Raw genomic sequence first — 19,150 nt, forward strand, 5'->3', positions numbered from 1 at the left:
TTATTCCCCACTTTTGAGGCTTCAAACCAACTACTGCTAGTCGTTGTGTCTTTCAAGAAGAAGTTTTGACCTTTACGGTCTAATAAATATATTCTTCTGAGATACAATACAAAAAATTATTAACTTCAAACAACAAAGCGTGTGTAGATGTAATATTAGTATCAGCAGAGGAAATGTAAAAGGGGCATCATACATTTCAACGTACGATATAAGAGCACAGATAAAAACCTAAGCAAAAACTCTGTCTCACCGTATAGGAGCAGTAACTGGTTTGTGTATTTGTTTAGAGAAAGAAAAGAAAAGAGCCAGATAAGAGTAATAAATGTAAGTTTCCATTTTATTGATTTGAAGTTAGCGACCCATTCTGAAAAAGAATCTAAAACTGACTGGATAGCTTGAAAACCACCATGAAATTTTAAATTGGACAAGTATTCTCCAAGTGATCAATAGTTTCTTCTACACCCTAATCTCATAGTGGGCTTTCAATAGAATGCAATTTGAAGAGCATACTATTGCAACGACCATGATCAGTCCTAAGTCGATTGAAAATACATCAAAATTTCCTAGGAAGATTGAAACCTTGAACTTTCTCCGAAGGATAAACGATTAGCCTTTTGTTGAAGACATTACGAGAACTCCATTTCGAATACCAAATTTTCTTGTAACTTTCATTAGAATGAAGGAAGGTATTAATCCATAAAGGTTTGCGTGACTTCAATCTGGCAGTTCTAGTATCTAGGAGGTAAGATATAATTGGAAATAAGTTCAGGTAAAAATGAAATTTTTCCCAAGATTTCTTAACTGAGACCTATCTACATGGGCGCCCGCAGGGGGGGGCCAGGGGGGGCCATTGCCCCCCCTGAGATTTTGATTGTCTCATTTTTCAGCACAACACCCTCAATATTGTCTAATAGATAAAGGTAAAAAAAAAGTGTTGCAGAAAATAGAAAAAAAAATTACAGATTATAAAAACAATAGTTTTTTGCGGAACTCACCCACGATATGCCTATACGAGAGAGCAACAAGAAATTTTAGTGATCTTTTGAAATTCAGAGTAGACGCTGGATATAAAGATTTAGAGATCCATTTATTCAACGCAGCTGGTTTGAATTTGGACAAACTTGTAACACAAGGTTATGATGGATGCTCGACAATGGCTGGTGAAATTCTCAGGGTTCAAAATATCTAAGAGATAAGTACAAGAAAGCAATTTATTTCCATTGTGCCTCCCATAGGTTGAATTCAGTAATAAATGACATCAGTAAAATAACTGAAATTCGTAATAGCATTGGCACCGTTAATGACATTCTAGTCTTTTTTCGAAAGAATACCTCATAAGAAATCGGATTCCAAATATTCCTTTGTTTTAGGAAACTCGTTGGTCAGCTAAATATAAATCTTTGTGATTTTCGCTGAAAACTTCAATACTAAGTATATTCAGAACTCTCTTTGCTATAAAATCTGGAGAAATTTCAATGAATTCTTCAACAACAAAAAGAGCAGCTCAGTTATGGGCTGCAATAAATTCTTTCACTTTTGTGATTTGTTTGACTGTAGTAAGTAAATATTCAAATATATTGAAATCAATAGCAAATATACTACAAGGGTTTCTATTAATTTCGTAGATTTTCACCGTCATATAAATTTAATTATAGAAATATGTGGAAAACATCGCTCAGATGATGCATGCTTCGCAGAATTTTTTTCGAAAGCGGTAGACAAATGTACAGATCTAATTATGAAGCAGATTCAGCTGAAGATTACTTCAAAAAATCTATATTCATCCCATGTTTAGATCATTTGATTTCAGCCCTTGAAACGGGATTCTCGAAAGAACATGTAATGCTTTTTTTTTGCTCAATTTTTTGCCGAAGAATTAAAAATTACTAGATATTGAATCTTTCGCACCTAAGGTCGGCAATATGTATAACATTGAAAATTTAGAAAGTGAATTGAACATTTGGAATGAGTATTCATCTAAATCACAAATGGATGAAAACATAAAAATTGAAGATCTTATCGGACAATGTAAATTTTCTCCTGCTGTCAAAGAATGCCTTATTCTTCTCCTTACATTTCTATGTACTACTTGTACTATGGAGCATAGTTTCAGCATTTTGCGCAGAATTAAATTTTAGTTTAGAATAAAATATGCTTACTCTGTTGTATAGCGATCAAGTATTTCGTCTTCAGAATTAATATAGTTTTTATGAGTTGTTTTTTGCAATTTATGATTTGTTAATTTTGATAATATACTCATTTGTTGTTTTCACAATCTGGAGCAATTCTGTGTTATTTTGAATCATATTTTAGTAGCAAGTTTCAAACTTTATTGTTCGAGTCATTCAGTGTATATTTCAAGATTTATTATTCATTTATTATTTTTATAAACATAGTTTTATCGAGCGTATATGAATTTATTTTTTATTTTGTTATTACTCTTTGATTCTTCTTTATTTATTAGAAATTATATAATTATTTCATTCCGTTCTCCATATTTTTTATATTTTATTTTTTTGTGAATTGTTTCATTGAATGTGACTCGTTTTGAAAAGAGTTACCGTATTATTTTACATCACCCTATGTTGTTGATGTTTTAAAAAAATGTTGAAGTGGAAAGTTTCATAATTTTTATTTTGCACAGTCCTCCCCCCACTTATGAATATAAATACATAAATAGAAAGAAACGGAATACTTATATCGTATACGACAATGATGGACGCGTTATCGTTTTTCAATAATTTCCATTTTGCCCCCCCTGAGAAAAATTTCTGCGGGCGCCCATGCCTATCTACGAATATGAGGCGGTAGTATATGTGATAGCACTGGTAACCAATGTAAACGTGTAGAACTAATAGTTCCACTGATAATTCTCATAGAAACGTTAAGTTGTGTATCAATTTTATGAACATGAGGACTATTGAACCAAACAGAACAACAGTATTCAGCAGCAGAAAAAACGAAGGCCAAAGCTGCTGTACGAAGAGTGCTGGCATCAGTACTCAATGAAGAACCAGCTAATTTTCGAAGGATATTATTCCTCGACTCATTAATAAGATAGAAGGGGACAAATATAGGGCTTATGATTCAATTACTGGTTGGTAGGAAGAGAGAAGAAAAATCTGCAATTATGAAAACTTCATCTAACGATCAGAGCTAAGAAAACATCCAAGAGAACCCCTCGAGGCGATCAATAAACCCATTCCTGCTAGTCTAATTAAAAACCAACCCATGCCGTAGTCAGAGATTCGGTAGCTGTTCTGCCCACGCAGGACCTAATGTTTCAAAACTGTATTAAAACATTTCATTATCCGACTCGGTATTACAGAACGAGACTACCGGTGTTAACTCCTCATGGCATGATGAACGCAAACACAACAGAACCCTCAAGTCTTTAACGAGGCAAGATCGTAAACCAGGAATGGGTAGGTAGAGGAGCAAATTTATATGCATGAGATGCCCGAGGTACAAACTATGTTGAGATTTTTATGGGTCAGAACGGCGGAATAGCCGGCAATTCAGAAAACGAATGGACACTTCCGAAAACGGCTCTTCTGCAGGCCAGGGGCGGCTTCGCAAACAACTCCGCGCATTCCACTAGAAACTCTATTGAAGAAAAAAATAATTCCAATCTTAAATTTTACGATTTCAGAAGTATTGATTAGTCTGAAATTAATAAGTTAAGAGGGAACACCACCAAGTGGCTGCTCAGTTCAGAAATTAGAGATATTTCTTCTTACAAATCACCAATTTTTCCTTTGACAATAATCTACATTGAACAAACTGAATATTTTCAATTTGCGTATGAAAAAAAAATTTTGGTAACTTTTCGTTTTTCGCAAAAAAATTGATAAGTAGGTACTTTGCACAATGAACTTATATATTTTCAAAATATTCCTGAAAAAACCTAACAAAAATTATCACAAAAGTGCCTAAACTATAATTTCGTGAAAAAAATAATCAACTGTCGTACAGCTGCCCTCTACTCATTTGCTTCGAAAATAAAAAAGAAAATGAAGGGAATATACAACTTCGTACATCACACAGAGTTTGGTCATCACAGGAGCGCCAAAGGGGAAATGAATGGATACCTACTGTTTTACTGATCGCTAAAAGCCACGTGGTGATAATACCTCAAAAGAACATGGAGAAATATATCACCATACTATTTTAGTTTGAGTCTCTCATACAAATTTCAACCTGAATATTTTGTTCAATTTAGAGTTGAAGGAAATTTCAAAAATACGTCTATTTTGAAATTTTCCACTACATTATGTATATTATATAAATATATTTTTTGGTACATTTCTATTTGATCAATACTATCCAAAACATACACTGACAAAATTTTACAAAGTGATGGGAATATCCAGTATTAAAGACTATTTTCATTACTAATGATTTCAAACATGCTCAATACTACAGAAGCAAATTATCGATACAATTGCAGGTGAAATAATAGTATATTACGATGCAAATGTAAGAGCACCTTTAAAGCACGCACAACATTGCAAGTGTAATATAAGGTTTTCTTCATTATACGCAGGTATTATTGAATTATGTTTGTTCAAGTAGTTTATGGGATTGATAATTTCAAAATGGTTGCAATCAAGGAGAAGTAAATAATCCGATATTATGAAGGTAGCCAAATATGCTGACGATAGTCCTGCTCTGTCCTTTCAATGAATACTCGAAATTTTCATACTAAAACGTCAATACACTTATATCCTTTTGAAGATACTAAAAAAAATATGTGAGTGGCGGCAGTTTGTATTGACATGAACTTAAATATATAGCACACTGCCAAGAAGAGGAACATATAGTCGATAATAAAATAATATAGGTACTGTTCTTCTGGGAAAAGCAAATGACAGATCAGTTAAAAATTTCCTTTAGCCTTTACTTTAATTATATACTTACAAAGCAGTGGACGTTTTGTGGGTTTAGTTAAAAGAGAAAATGGAAGAAAACAACGATAAATCATTAACTTTTTTCAAATTAAGCGTGCTCAATCTGAAATAGGTAAGTATAGGTATTGGTATATTAAGAGTGAAAACATTACAAATTATTCTCAAAAACATCTACAATTTGGTCTCAATATACTCATATGGAATCATTACTGAATTTTAAACTTGATTCTTGAATTAGATGAATGGATATGTGATATGTGATTAAAGAAGCAGAATGAAGGATATACCTATCACCAAAAAGTCAAAGTTACTCACAAAGTAACAAAAACTCCAAAAAAATCTTGAGGTCAAATTCTTCCTCATTACAATTGAATGCAACTTCTGATTAATAAATTTCTGTCGAAATTAATATAACAGAAATAGTCGAGGAAAATTTTGTTGCTGACTGGATGTTTCAAATCTGGACAAAATTCTGTTAAATATTAAAAATCAGAAGATGTATTCAGTGTTTTGTCATAAAATGTGTCGCTCATACAATTAGACGTTTGGGAAAAACTATGTTTTTGTCATTTCCCCTATTAACTTTGTGCTTCAAAAAACTTTCATGATGATAGTTAACCTAACCTAACCTTTTCTTCAATTAATTTTGGTTCCACTATATATTTCAAACTACAATCACCAAGTTCCGAAAATTCCCAATGCAAGTACAAAGAAAATCAGTGACCCAATACATAAACCAACAAACACGAACCCCAACAAAACAGAAAGAACAGGCAGCCAACTCCTCGAAATTAAAAATGATTAATAACTTCGCCAGACTTGTAGGAAGTTGCAACCGCAAAGACAATTTATTGAACACATCTGGATTCGTTTCTCATATGGTAGTTACCTGAAATTCGCCGTAAAAGAACACATTAATAAAAATGAAATATCTCAATTCGAGGGGAAGTCCATGTGTTTCGTCTCTCTATAATTGGGTTTGAATTTGAGCGGCTAGTTACACTCATATCTAGTTGGATGTTTGCGTCATCGCCAGAAAAATACCACAATTAGGCGGTTGATCTTTCATCTTTGAGTACGATGAGATTGTCGGAATGTAGCAGAATATTTTACGTCCGTCCGATCAAGGTGATAGATGCAGAAATCTGTAAATAATATTAATGGAACTATGTTGACGATGATATACGATTGAAACAATGATAGATGAAGCTATCGTGATGTCAATCGCGATAGTATTATCCATCTGGTGTTCCCTAAATTGATATTTATTGCACTGGCAAATTTGTTAAGATAATAGGAATGAGACACGCCACTGGAATGAATGGGTGTTGATTTATTATTACCATCTACGATCAACCTTATTCGAAATTAATGAAGGAAAAATCAATTCGTGTTTCTACTCTGAATACTGGGTTGAATTTTCAGATGGTTATACTTCGAAAAAAATTTTGCGAATTGACGAAATCGAAATTCCTTAAAATAAGTCTTTCGAAAATTTTTGCGTTTGCAGAAGGATATTTATTTGGATGAATTATTATCCTGACATTCATGAACTTTCACGTTATTGAAATATTGTGTTTTTTCCGATATTTTTCGTGAATTTTTCTTGGTTTTGGTAACGCGATCAATATTCTAACCAGTGTTTGGAGCTTTTTAATATCAATAAACCTGAAATTTTCGTCGATTTGTGACAATGGATGAAACATGGCTCCATCATTTCACTCCGGAGTCCAATCGACAGTCAGCTGAGTGGACTGCACACGATGAACCGAATCCAAAACGGTGAAAAACACAACAGTCAGCTGGCAAGGCTATGGCATCAGTATTCTGGGATTCGAAAGGTATTATATTCATTGATTAACTCCAAAAGGGCCAGACAATCAACAGCGATTATTATATAACGTTATTGGATCATTTTAAGTATGAAATCGTTACAAAAAGGTCCCATATGAAAAAAAAGTGTTGTTTGATCAAGACAATGCACCGTGTCACGAATCAATGAAAACAATGACAAAATTGCATGAATTAGGCTTCGAATAGCTTTTGTGTCCACCGTATTCGCCAGATCTGACCCTCAGCGACTTCTTCCTGTTATTAAACCCCAAAAGAATGCTGGCTGGAAAGAAATCAAGCGCCAATGAAGAAGTAATCACCGAAACTGAGGCCTATTTTGAAACGAAAGACAAATCGTACTACAAAAATGGTATCGAAAAGTTGGAAGATCGCTATAATCGCTGTATCGCCCTCGAAGGCAACTATGTTGAATAATAAAATCGAAAAAAATGTGTTTCACTTTGGTAGACCGGCGATTAGGCCTGTTATAACGTTGTTCGGGGAACGAGCGCATGAATTTGGGAACGTCAAGAAGACAACATATTTAGTATAGAACTTGAATGAAACGTATCTTCTTTAGACTTTTTACACGTACAAAAACAAAGTTGCTTTTATATTGGTTAAACGAATAAAACTTCAACAATTAAAATATATGATGATTCACGCAAGGCGAGAAATAATGAAATAAATGATAAAGTGATCATTATTTCAACATATCAATATTCATACTTGCGATAGATTCTAATCAGCTTAATTCTTCTTGTTTGTTGTAGCCAAAAAAAATCAAGTGAGTGTATAATATATCACTTAACCAATCAAAATATAAAAAGCGATAATTATCGAATGATAAACTAGGAAAAAGAACAAAGCCACCGTATAAACTCTGGAGAGATTTATAAAAGCGAACACCATGTACCGATTTTTTTCTCATTTCCTGCTTTCAACTCACATCTTTCATCAGAACCATTCCATGGCATGTGACAATGTACCAGGGGCAACGGAAAAGATCACTAGCACGAGCACTGATGTCAACGCGTTTTTCACTGAACTATGTCTAGATCGCGAGCGATATAAATGCATCCGAAATGACGCGCTCCGCCATCAGATAGACTTAATAGCCTTACGAATTGAAATTTTCATTAATTGTCCCCTCATTGTCCTTTTCCCATTCAAATTATTCCACAGCCGACCGCGTTTTTTACGTTTGTTTGCACACATTACGATATTTTCATTATTATATGCGAGCAATTTAAAATCCATCAACTGTTTAATGTTCTTACTGGAATTATATGAGATATTAATTATTCCAACGACGTTGGTAATGAGATATTTTTATTGGGAGTTCCGTTCTATAATAGATTAGGATGTTTCATCAGCGCACGCAAATCGGTCCAACGCACGAGTTGATTGATGTGAAAAACGCCGATTTTTTTTTGTTTCTGCGGTCGCGTTGCGTAAGAAACGATAGGTCTAAATTGGCGTTAATGCGTTCGGCTTATTTTAATGACGAAGTTGATTTTAATTGAGAGTCGTTCACTAGCCGTTAGAAGAACGGTTTTTCAGTGTGAATTACGTGCATTTCTATGTAAATTCTACCAGTTCGATTACGTCGATGAATGAAATTAATTTTGCAAGTTGATTAGGAAAAGTGAGAAATTCATTAAGTGTTTCTAGGAATGGACACGTGCTAAGCTTTAAAAAATCGCTAATGAACTTGCGTTAATATTCATACTCTTTTTGCAGCTTTAATAGTTACTGATATACCGCCGAGTTTATAATGTACGTAATGAATCATTGAGCACGAATATCTAAACATTTACTTTTTCGATATGTTGGTTTCTTAGTTTCAGTTCTATCAGACCTTTAGCAACTAGTGAAGACTAATTGAACCGAACTGAAATTTTCCATTTCATTCTGTAAAATATCAAGGAATGTTTGCTAGAGATTGTCGTGATTCTTCTTGCCGTTAAATTGACACAACTTGCTTATAAACGGATTCGATTGATGAGTATCATCTGCTTTTTTATTATTTATACCTACGAGTTTAAATTCTGGGCTTCTCAACCGTGGTCTGATCTGTTTTTCATGTTTCATGTCTAGGGAATTGCGTTGAGATTCGAGTAACAATCTACCACCTACAAACTTCGAAAGATGCCTATATCGCTGAGGCAAAGTGGAAGGTGAAAAACCACTCGAGCTGTGCTGTCGTGATGTTTCGCGAACTACGTCTCGTGAATCGGTGTATAATCGAATATTGTCTATGCTCTTGTGATATATAACTGATATAACAATAAAATCCGCGAATTTCTCATAGTTTCAGCGTATTGATAAGTGAATATACATTGACGACGTGGTATAATCGTTTTATTTAATCGTAACGAATACCAACTCGAGCAAAAACAATATATTTCGATTATACGAACCTCTTCACTCGACGTTGATCGCGAAACACCACTCGAGCTGCGCTCTCGTGATGATTCGTGAATCGGTGTATAATCGAATACAGTAATGTATGAATAATCCGAACCCCGGATAATCCAAAGTACCCTATAATCCGAATGGCACAAGTGGTACAATGATATGTATAATCTGAACAGCTTGAACTCTGCAATCCGAACGGAAAAATGAAATGCAGAAAATTTGATTACCTTAAGAGTATCAGGAGAAGGACAAGATCAAGGTTTGGATTTAGTGGAATTAGCGAATGAAGTGAACCGTACTATGGTCCAATAGATGAAACAGAAAATCAAAAATGGACACGAGGGGATGACAAAGAAAATTGAGACACAGACTGATAAGATAATTGCTGATGTCACTGAGGAAAATGAAAGCTCTGACAGCGAAGACGAACCTGTTCAGAAAATGTCCACTAAAGAGGCGATCATATCATTCAATTCGTGTCTTTGATGGGCAGAAATATATACTTTTATATAAACAATTTTTTTTTTCATGAAAATGAGATTGCACGTTTGATTATATAAACCGAACAACGTTCAGATTATAGATATCATTCAATATGATTCCTATAATAAATTCGAATGATTTGGGTCCTGCCAACTTTCCATTCAGATTATCCATACAATACTGAATTGTCTTTGCTCTTGTGATATTATAACAAAGTATTATACCTATGTAAAATTCGAATCTTTTCACTTTCTTCACACGTAGGTATACCTTCCACAACGCCAACAAAAAACAACGGGGCATCAGCATATTACCTGAAAACTGCCGGTTAACTTTGCCTATCAACTCCTGCACCATACAAGCTTAACAAGTTCCAGAAGAAATAATTATAAAAACCATCAAAACAGAGCGCGGCTCGGTGAACAAAAAGAACACAGAGGGACTGGCCGACCAACTAATAACCCTGACTAGCAGTTCCTAAACAGCCAGACGAATAGAGATTGAAAGTAAAAACGTCTTCGGAAGGTCTGAAGTTGCCTGCGGCCTATTTCAGTTTGAAGAACGAATCGTTAGGGCAATCAATCTGGACTTCGTTTTTGTTATTGTTGTTGAGTGTGGTGCCAATTCTTAGCCGCTTTTGTCGGTTTTTCGTAGTGGCCTTTGGGCTGTATTGGCGGGTCGTTAACAGTTCGTAGACTGCTAATTTGTGGCCATGTCAAGTAATCGGAAAAGTTGGGTTAATTGGAAAACTTTGAAAAATCTATGAGCAGACACCTGTGAGCGTTTTTGATAACACAATATCCTGAAATTCGACTTGGACACTCGAATATATATATATTCACACTAGCGTTTCGAAATTATTACTTTCCACACGCTTTGTACTTTTCCAAAAACGTGCGGAAAAAAGTACTTTCCGCACGCATATGCATGCAGAAAGTGAATAGCAAGGGTTTTTTCCGCACGCAAATATTAAAGAGTCGCTTCAAGTGTTCATTTACGGTAGTAGGAAAAATATTGTTGCTAACTCATTTGGAAAGTGTCTTTTCCGCACTCGACAGCTTGCGGAAAAGTATTACACTTGTTAGGAAAATAACTATTTCCTAACAAGTTTGGAAAGTGGTACTTTCCCGCACGATACTGCCATTGAGTTGAGTGTGGAAGACATACTTTCTGCAAGAGCAAGAACAATATTCTATCTACAAGCGCTTGAAATAAATTGAAACTTGAAAGATTTGATTAATTATTCACATACACATGAATGACAGACGTGATTCTGCATGTCGTTACCATAGTTATGTCATCCTTGACGGTAATTGGGCGTTCGGTATATTGAGACATGACAGAATTTAATATCTTCTTTAATACTTGCGTTCGGGAAAATCTCCTGAGTATTTCCTGCACTATCTGGACTCTTTCTGACTTTTTATATCTCTTATTTCTTCATACAGGTATTTCAGGTAATCGAATTAGGCTTCCCTTAAAAAAATTTATTTGGAAGTTGATATTGTTAGAGTATATATCAAAAGACACTGAATTTTGTTTAAATTTCATCAACAGCAGAACTCTCCTCCTTTGATTAAAAAATATGTTTTTGTTTCATTCAATCAAGTCATCATAGATTATAAATGAAGTTGAATGTTATACATTTTGAAGAATAAATATTTACCCCCTTAAAAATTACCCTCTGCAAGTATAAAATCAATCAATGCATTAGTGATTTATTTCTTGGACACTATTTTCTCTTCATCATTGATACTATTTAGAACTATGGTGAATGTGTCTATGTTATAATCATATAGTAATTTTAAATGCCAAAAAAGAATAGAAATATTTTAATAACAAATCGAATTGAACTATTAAAACAGATTGAGAATCTAACAATACCCAAAATAACCGCAAAATCCATCGACTTCCTCAATAAAGGTATACTAATAAAGGATATCAACATCTGCAGAGCGTAAATTCGGGTACAAACCATATTTTTTTCGAATCCAGGTCAATCCTTACCCTCGCACTGTTGCGGCTTTCAATCATATTTCTGATAGGGGATTGACAAGTTCGAAAATAACATCGTTGCTATTAACGGTGCTCAACAACTGGCTTACTACTACCTTTCCTTTGAGCCTCTGACACCTTCGTCAAATTCAATTTGTGCCTTTTTAGTGGGATACAATGGGAGTTTTGAATTCGGAAGAGTGTGCTTTTGCACTGACGTCTAGTGTAAGAATACTACGAATATAGATGCAGATTTGGAAATTTGAAGGCTATAGGTATCTTAACACCTCATCAATTTTGAATGGAAAATTGTTGTCATTTGATCAAAATTTACAGTCGATTTACTGGCTTTTTCAGCGCTTTGAATTGATCTCTTTATCTCATCACAATGTCTGTTATTTTCGAATTTTGAGCCGGGAATGGTCTCAAACTAGAAACAGAACAATTTCAAGTTTCTCGCTAAATTTCGTGTTATAAAGATCAGAACTATAAAAAACTCAAGCAGAATTTTGAAAAAAATTATGCAATGATTTCATTACAGATCTGGCCTACACGAGATTTCACAATTAAATATAAAACAAAAATTTTAAGCTTCATACAAAATTTCAACGCGTATTAGATTCATAGAAAATTCAAGTAGAATAGGACGTACAAGAACTCAGTAGCTTTTGATCGATCGTTAATTTATTCACCAATTGTACCCTTGGAGACCACACAATTGTATATATGTAGTATCCAATTACGAGCGCTTCCCTCATTTTTTGACTGTATTGATAATTTGTTTAAGTAATCAGCGGAACTAATCACATTATACTAATGTTAGAGAAACATTTTCAATTGAAATATATAATTTTTGAATAGACATTCAGTGATGTCACTGAAGATGTGGATTCGGCATGGAAAATAGGTAGTTGAGGAAAAGTTTGATCAACAAAATATGGATAATGTTATCCTAGGGTATATTTGTAGATATCTAAATTATGTGAATGAAATATGCAATTTTGGAGAGTCTACTACACTCATGCGGAGTTTGAATGTCTGCTGTTATTGTGTAAATGAAAGGAAATACGAATTATGCGAATAAAATAATGAAATATAATAATATAAGAATGAAATACCTAATTCGAGTTTTCAATGGATTCTATAAAGATCTCGAAAATTGAAGTAACCACACTCTTGTCGACATGATTTTGTTATTACAGTGTTAATTTTTGACAGTTGTCATAATCAAAAATTTTAGGTTTAAGCTTATGAACCTAATACAACAAGATGATAATATGAAATACATAAATCTTTTCTTCTTCTATAATAATTCGGAGATAAAATATCTCTATATCTATCTTCGTTTCCAGTATAATTTGAAAGACAAAAAAGTATTGAACAAAACGGAAAACAATCCCTACAAATTTCCATTTCAACCGATACAAACTATAACTGAGTTCACACCGTAACTAATCATTCTTCAAAAACTGTCATCTTAACGTATCAGCCGGTGCACATCTTCAAAGACCGTGCAAAAACAACCCCGACAACAATATTCTGGGCAACAATAGATCATAACCGATCGAGTGCAGACCTATGGGCTCTCTACCGTCGCTGAGCTGTCTCAGCGTGAACGGTGTTGAAATGAGCAAAGAACATCGAACCACATGCAGTTTCGTATGCCGCTTCTGATGGATTCGCTCAGCGGGGTGTATTCAGAACTGAAATTAATCCTAATGGTCTTTTAATCTCTTCAACACCAACTGTCGGATATTTGTTTGCGGGATTAGATACGCTCTTTGGATATCTGATAGATGTATAATAGTACTACTGAATCGTTTAGTTCCCTATATAAGTGGGTAGGTACATCGTGATTTTAGGATTTGTGACATTATTCTTTAGGAAAATCAAAAATATTAGGCCTACTGTCATTGACGGTATCAATTTTGATCATTGTTTTACGATATTGAAGAATACATATTCTCTAAGAAACAGGGAAATATTGATTGATTAATAGCATAACTGACATGATAATACCTATACCTATCTACCTACTTGTCAGGCAAAATTTGAAGGAAATTCATTAAATTATATATCTTCTTGCAACTAACACATCGTGAATTTTACAAACAAAATTGTAAACTATATCAACCAAATACGTACATGCACATATCAAAATAATGCAGTTTGAAAAACACGTCAAATTTTGTTTCATAGTGAAATTATAGGTATAGGATCAAATGGTAAGGAGTAGACTGTTGCAGATCATCTTTTGAAAGTTTTTAGACTCCTTCTGATATTTTAATAACATTCGAGACAACACTTCTTCCAAAGAAGTGATCTATGAAATGTCATCAGAAGCTTTTCTCGAGAACGTTCTTCCATCGAATAAAAATATTTGCAAAGAACAGAACACTCTCATACTCCATGGCATGATCAAACCTAGTACCAACAAGAAATTCATCTCTAAATTTCTGATATTAGCAAATTTATCGGAAAAGGATATAAAAATTGTGAAAATTCCTTACCGCAGCTTTGACATTCATCGTCATCGCAGGTATCTGAGCTCCATATAGCTGCCCAGCAGTAGGCGTCATATCCGTCAACATAATGCCCCAAAAACGTCAAATCGCACTTCAAAGAGATACCGTCGATAAGAACATAAGCCGTAACAAATATCGAAATCGAGAAACAATAGACCCAACGGACGCACCTGTAACGACTATACAACCGCGCAAACCTATAAAACTGGTCATAGGAGCCGCTATCTGCGCTCACTGGAAATTTTGGTAGGGGTTATGCTATTCCAGAAAATCACAGGTTCCCCTACTGACCGTCTGGCAGCGGAGGCGTGGTTAGACATCGTCACCAATGGGATATGTTGCCATTGATACGAGGCCGCGCCCACCGGTATCCAGTTCCTAATCATTTCGGTCATGCGCGGAACTGATGAGCCGTTTCAACTTCGCCTCTGGATTATGGCTCATTAAGCCTATCATTTCATGCGTTTCGTATAGATGGCTCTTTAAGGTGAAAGTGGGTATTATACATCGCCCATTGAAGGATGGAATTGAGCTAATGATTTGGTTAGAACCTGTCAGAGAGTGCTTATTTTCAGTAGCATGTTTATCTCATGTGTAATAACATAGATTTAAATGTTAACATTAAAGATATCAGCTTCGCTCAGGAATTTTCATTGAAAGCATAATTAGAGAGTATTAAGGTACGGATTTGTTGGTCATTCACCATACGAAGATTGAATATTGTAATTCATCCTACTGGCAACGAAGCGTATTCTGATCTCCTTTATTTTTCTGAATACGTTGCTTACACCGTTTGGCATCGTTTTCATTTTCTATTTTCAACATTCACAATTCATTGATCATATTCTGAAGGCATCTTTTTTTGGTTGCTTTATTATTAGCGAAATATTATTTAGATAGTCGACAGATGGTGAACGAATATCACCTCTTCTGGAGATTGATTTGACTGAAAAAATTTCAAGAACTTGTGGCAGAGACATATTGCACATGTGTTATAGGGGTGCAGCTTCAGATCTTTGTGTAAAATGCGGTATATCGATTATCTATGCACATTCAAAGCTCATGCACGTTTCTGAATGGAGAGGTTGGGATCATCACGAACATAACCGGTTCCAATTATCTTGAGCAACCGGGTTTGAGTTTATCTAGTATTTAACCAATCTGCTCCAACTTTTTTCCAAATTCCGAGTGGAAGGAATGCTTTTCATTTAAGTGACAAAAACCTGGAATATTGGAGAAATTTCTTCGCTATTGTCGCAGAATTAGACATATATCTACCGGCTCTGCTAATCTGCCACCAATATTGATTTGCCAACAATATTAATCTGTCGACTATGTAGGTACCTACCTTTATGATAGATCTAGCTATTGGTCGAGATATGCGCTCACCTAACCTCTATAATAGAATGCCTAATCTTATAACCTTGCCTGTGGATCCATCGATCTACCAGCTATTTACTAGTAATCTAACCTATATCATTCAATATATTTTTTATATTTTTATATATATAATTTATATTTTTATCCTCTATTTATTTTAATCTATCAATTCAATCGCCATGATGATAGCCAACCTTCTTAAAGGAGACGGCACATAAAGAAGAAGAATCAATTCAATTGATTCACTGGCTCTGACGACTATGTCTAGCTCTAGCTGCTATAGGTATAAACAACAATTGTTTCGTCAACACTGTGGCTGATTTACACCAATATAGCTTAAAGAATATTTATTAATTCAATATAAGACTTGTTCATTCATGCAGCCGAACCTACAATACCTATTTTTTTTAATAATATACAGCGTCGAAACCATTGGAAAGCCGCACTTCCAGTGTAAGAAAATCACGGAGTTTATTACATAAGCATACCTTAACTGTAGATCTTAATTAATCTTCTACCAAATCTGAGTATCTACAAGCTATTTTTATCTGTCGACAATATAGTAGATGTTTAGATCTAGGATAGGTAGATTTATGCACTCGCAGATTCAAGTGGAATAGTGAGACAATTACAGAAATGAAGCAGAATAGAAAAAGAAGTCAAAAAATTCTAATTGATAAAACATCAACAACTGTATGAAGTGTTTCGTTATCGTGGGTGATAAGGGCTTGTGTTAGAGTTGATCCAGCTTCGACTGTAGAATATCATCCCAAAATGAGATGTTTATGGGATGGGTTTTAGCCTTTCTAAAGAGAAATAAAGTGTATCATTTTCAGGAAAAACTCTTGCAAACAAGTACGAAGTGGGGTTCCAAGGAACTGTTTTGGAGACGGTGTTTTATGAGTTTCTGAAGATTTAGATTGTTGAAATCAAGTTGAAGAATGAAAGGATGTTGAAGGGTTGTATTTCTCTCAAAACCCTTCTGGTTTAGTAATATCTTCACTAGTAAGAAGTGGTGTTTCCAAGGATCTGTTTTAGGGAGGGTGTTTTGTGTTTTTTCTGAAGATTTAGATTAATAAAATCAAGTTGAAGAATGAAATGGATTTTGAAGGTTTGTATTTCTCTTGGAACCCCTTTGGCTGAGTAATAACTTCACAAATAAGAAGTGGGGTTCCCAAGGATCTATTTTGGGGACGGTGTTTTGTGTGTTTCTGAAGATTTCGATTTGTTGAAATCAATTTGAAGAATGAAATGGATGTTGAAGGGTTGTATTTCTCTTGAGACCCCTTTGGCTTAGTGTTAACTTCGTGATAGACATACGATATTCATATTACAACTCTATAACTGATAAATGAATAGAAAAACGTGAAATCACAGCATCATTACAAGGTTTGGCTTCTTTCCAAATCCTTCATTCTTAGTATTGAGTTCAAGAGTTTCCGATCTAATAAGTAATACCATTCCTTGCTTACAAGCTATCTTCTCACATGAAAAAAAATTACCACAAACTCCTCATATAAGAATGTTGATGCCATCTTGGCCCCCAAGACCCATTAAAAAAAAAACTGTGACTGTTTCCCAGGCCGACCTGATGAACCATTACAATCATCAGCTGGCATGTGGCAGTCTGCCCTTTATCTAGCATCTATAACCCGGACTATCTGCTCCGTCGGCCGACCAGGGGCGTGCGGGGGGGACGAGGTGTAATTACGCCCCATCTCGGTCAATATTAGCGGCGCCTGTTGTATACTGGGCCCGCATTATCGTCATTATACGTCCGAGTCATCATCATCATTACGTTGACTGATCAGACTTCAAGTTTTCAACTGGCGGCCGACGACGATGCACTTTGATGGGCCCGGCGATGTCTTCCACAAGTGGGTTATCGGATTGGAGAGGCGAAATTGCCGGGCCTATCGGTTTTGTATCGCGGCGGTCTTCTCGTGAACTGTAACGAGGTGTAATTTTTTTTTTTTTTAATTTTATTGTTGGTAGGTAATGAGTGCAACGAAATGTTTTTTTAAAATGGCACAACCACAAAACAAATGCTATTTTACACCATGGTTTGTTATTTCCTGTTGCAACGCGAAATATCTCGAAACGAGAAGAAGAAAAAAACAAAGACGTGAAATCAGGAGCTTTGAAGTTCTCCATACTCTTTTACGTTGCTCCCTTGGACTCTACAGGACTATAAGTGGGCATTTCGTAAGGTATAATTGACGCATGAAAGGACGAATGCTCAAAAGCACCAGACTTAAAGCCAATGCTTTCCTGATTTTTTCGATATTCTACTCGAATCTTTCAAAGTTTTGACGCCGCTATTAAAACAAATATATATTATATTTACTTACAAAATCTTAAATAGATCGGATCTGTTGTAATTGAATCACTATGTAATTTGTTTTGAAATTCTGTTCGAGTTGGATCCATTGTAATGGAATTATTAGGCACTTTTTTCTGATTCTGCTTGAGTTTTTTATGGTTCTTATGACGCAATTGACACAATATTTCGCGAGAAGCTTGAATTTGTTAATATCAATAAACAAACAAAATCTCAACCCGATTGGATCTGTAATCACGTATGGGCTATTTCTTTTCCAATATTCTTCTTGAATTACGTGAAGTGTCGATATGTGAATATCTTGAAATGGATTCTTCACATCACTAACTTGCCCAAACAAACAGCTCAAATTTTTCCACTAGTTCCACTATTGCCAATCGATTCTTTTGAGAATTCGTTTATCGTATATGAATTAAGAAGGTACTGAAAATCTATCTTTTTATGTTGATTATTTATTACTTCCTTAAAATTTTGAAAATTGGAGTGGGTTCTAGTCACAACTTGTATATTTTTCAAAATTAAAAAAAAATAATTAATAATCAACATAAAAAGATTTCGTAAATAGTAAAGGAGAAATAGTTTGTTTTGACCTCTGGAATCTTCGGTTGAAATGTATGTTTAAGTCACCCTATATGCCCACATATGATTATTAAAAAAAAACGAAATCATATCAATTGGTGCCCCACGTTGGGCGCCAATTGTTTTGATTTTCTCACTTAGTATTGCGGGTACACTGGAGTTGACTTCGATAAAATTTTATGTTAGGAAAAGATTCATCTCATCAATAAAAAACTATATTCCGAACTATATTTCCTTCGATTTCATTCCATTTGCGAGATATAACTAAAAGTAAAATTTTTTTTATTTATTTTCAATAACCTGTATCTTTTCAACCAAGCCGAATCGGAAAAAATGGTGAAGTGAAAAAGTTTTCCTTTGACCTCAAGAATCTTCGTTTGAAATATATGTACAAGTCGAAGACTCACCCTGTATATTAGGTATTTCACTGACACATTCCGGTCTTTTCTGATGAAGCAAATACTTAAGTTTGCATTGAAAAAATTGCTTTGAGAAAATGATCGGCGAATAGAATACGGATTTAAACGTAGACAGTTCGTAGTATAAAAACACAGCGAATAGTTGAGATCCCTGGGGAACTCCTTGGTTCCATCATTATCACGACGATCATCGACGAATATAGCCTTACATCCACGCTGCTAATAAACCGAATCATAATGGTCTTTTTCAGGTGAGATCTGGGT

General features: G+C 34.7%; 1 protein-coding gene across 3 annotated transcripts in view; it reads right to left on the minus strand.

Moving 5' to 3' along the window:
* The window catches only part of LOC123680386 (transcription factor Sp9-like), a 54,365-nt gene that overhangs the window by 14,054 nt on the left and 21,161 nt on the right, over positions 1-19,150 (minus strand). The window contains exon 1 of one of the 3 annotated variants that reach the window (XM_045618264.1): positions 14,153-14,379. The exons of 1 other annotated variant lie outside the window; for it this stretch is intronic. In XM_045618264.1, coding sequence (XP_045474220.1) covers positions 14,153-14,233 — 81 coding nt within the window. In that variant the 5' untranslated portion in view covers positions 14,234-14,379. Of the gene's footprint in view, positions 1-7,692; positions 7,909-14,152; positions 14,380-19,150 lie in introns of those variants that run through there. One more of the 3 variants, XM_045618267.1, reaches the window with a different exon arrangement.

Source organism: Harmonia axyridis, chromosome 5 (genome assembly GCF_914767665.1).
Source record: "Harmonia axyridis chromosome 5, icHarAxyr1.1, whole genome shotgun sequence".
NCBI classification, from domain to species: domain Eukaryota; kingdom Metazoa; phylum Arthropoda; class Insecta; order Coleoptera; family Coccinellidae; genus Harmonia; species Harmonia axyridis.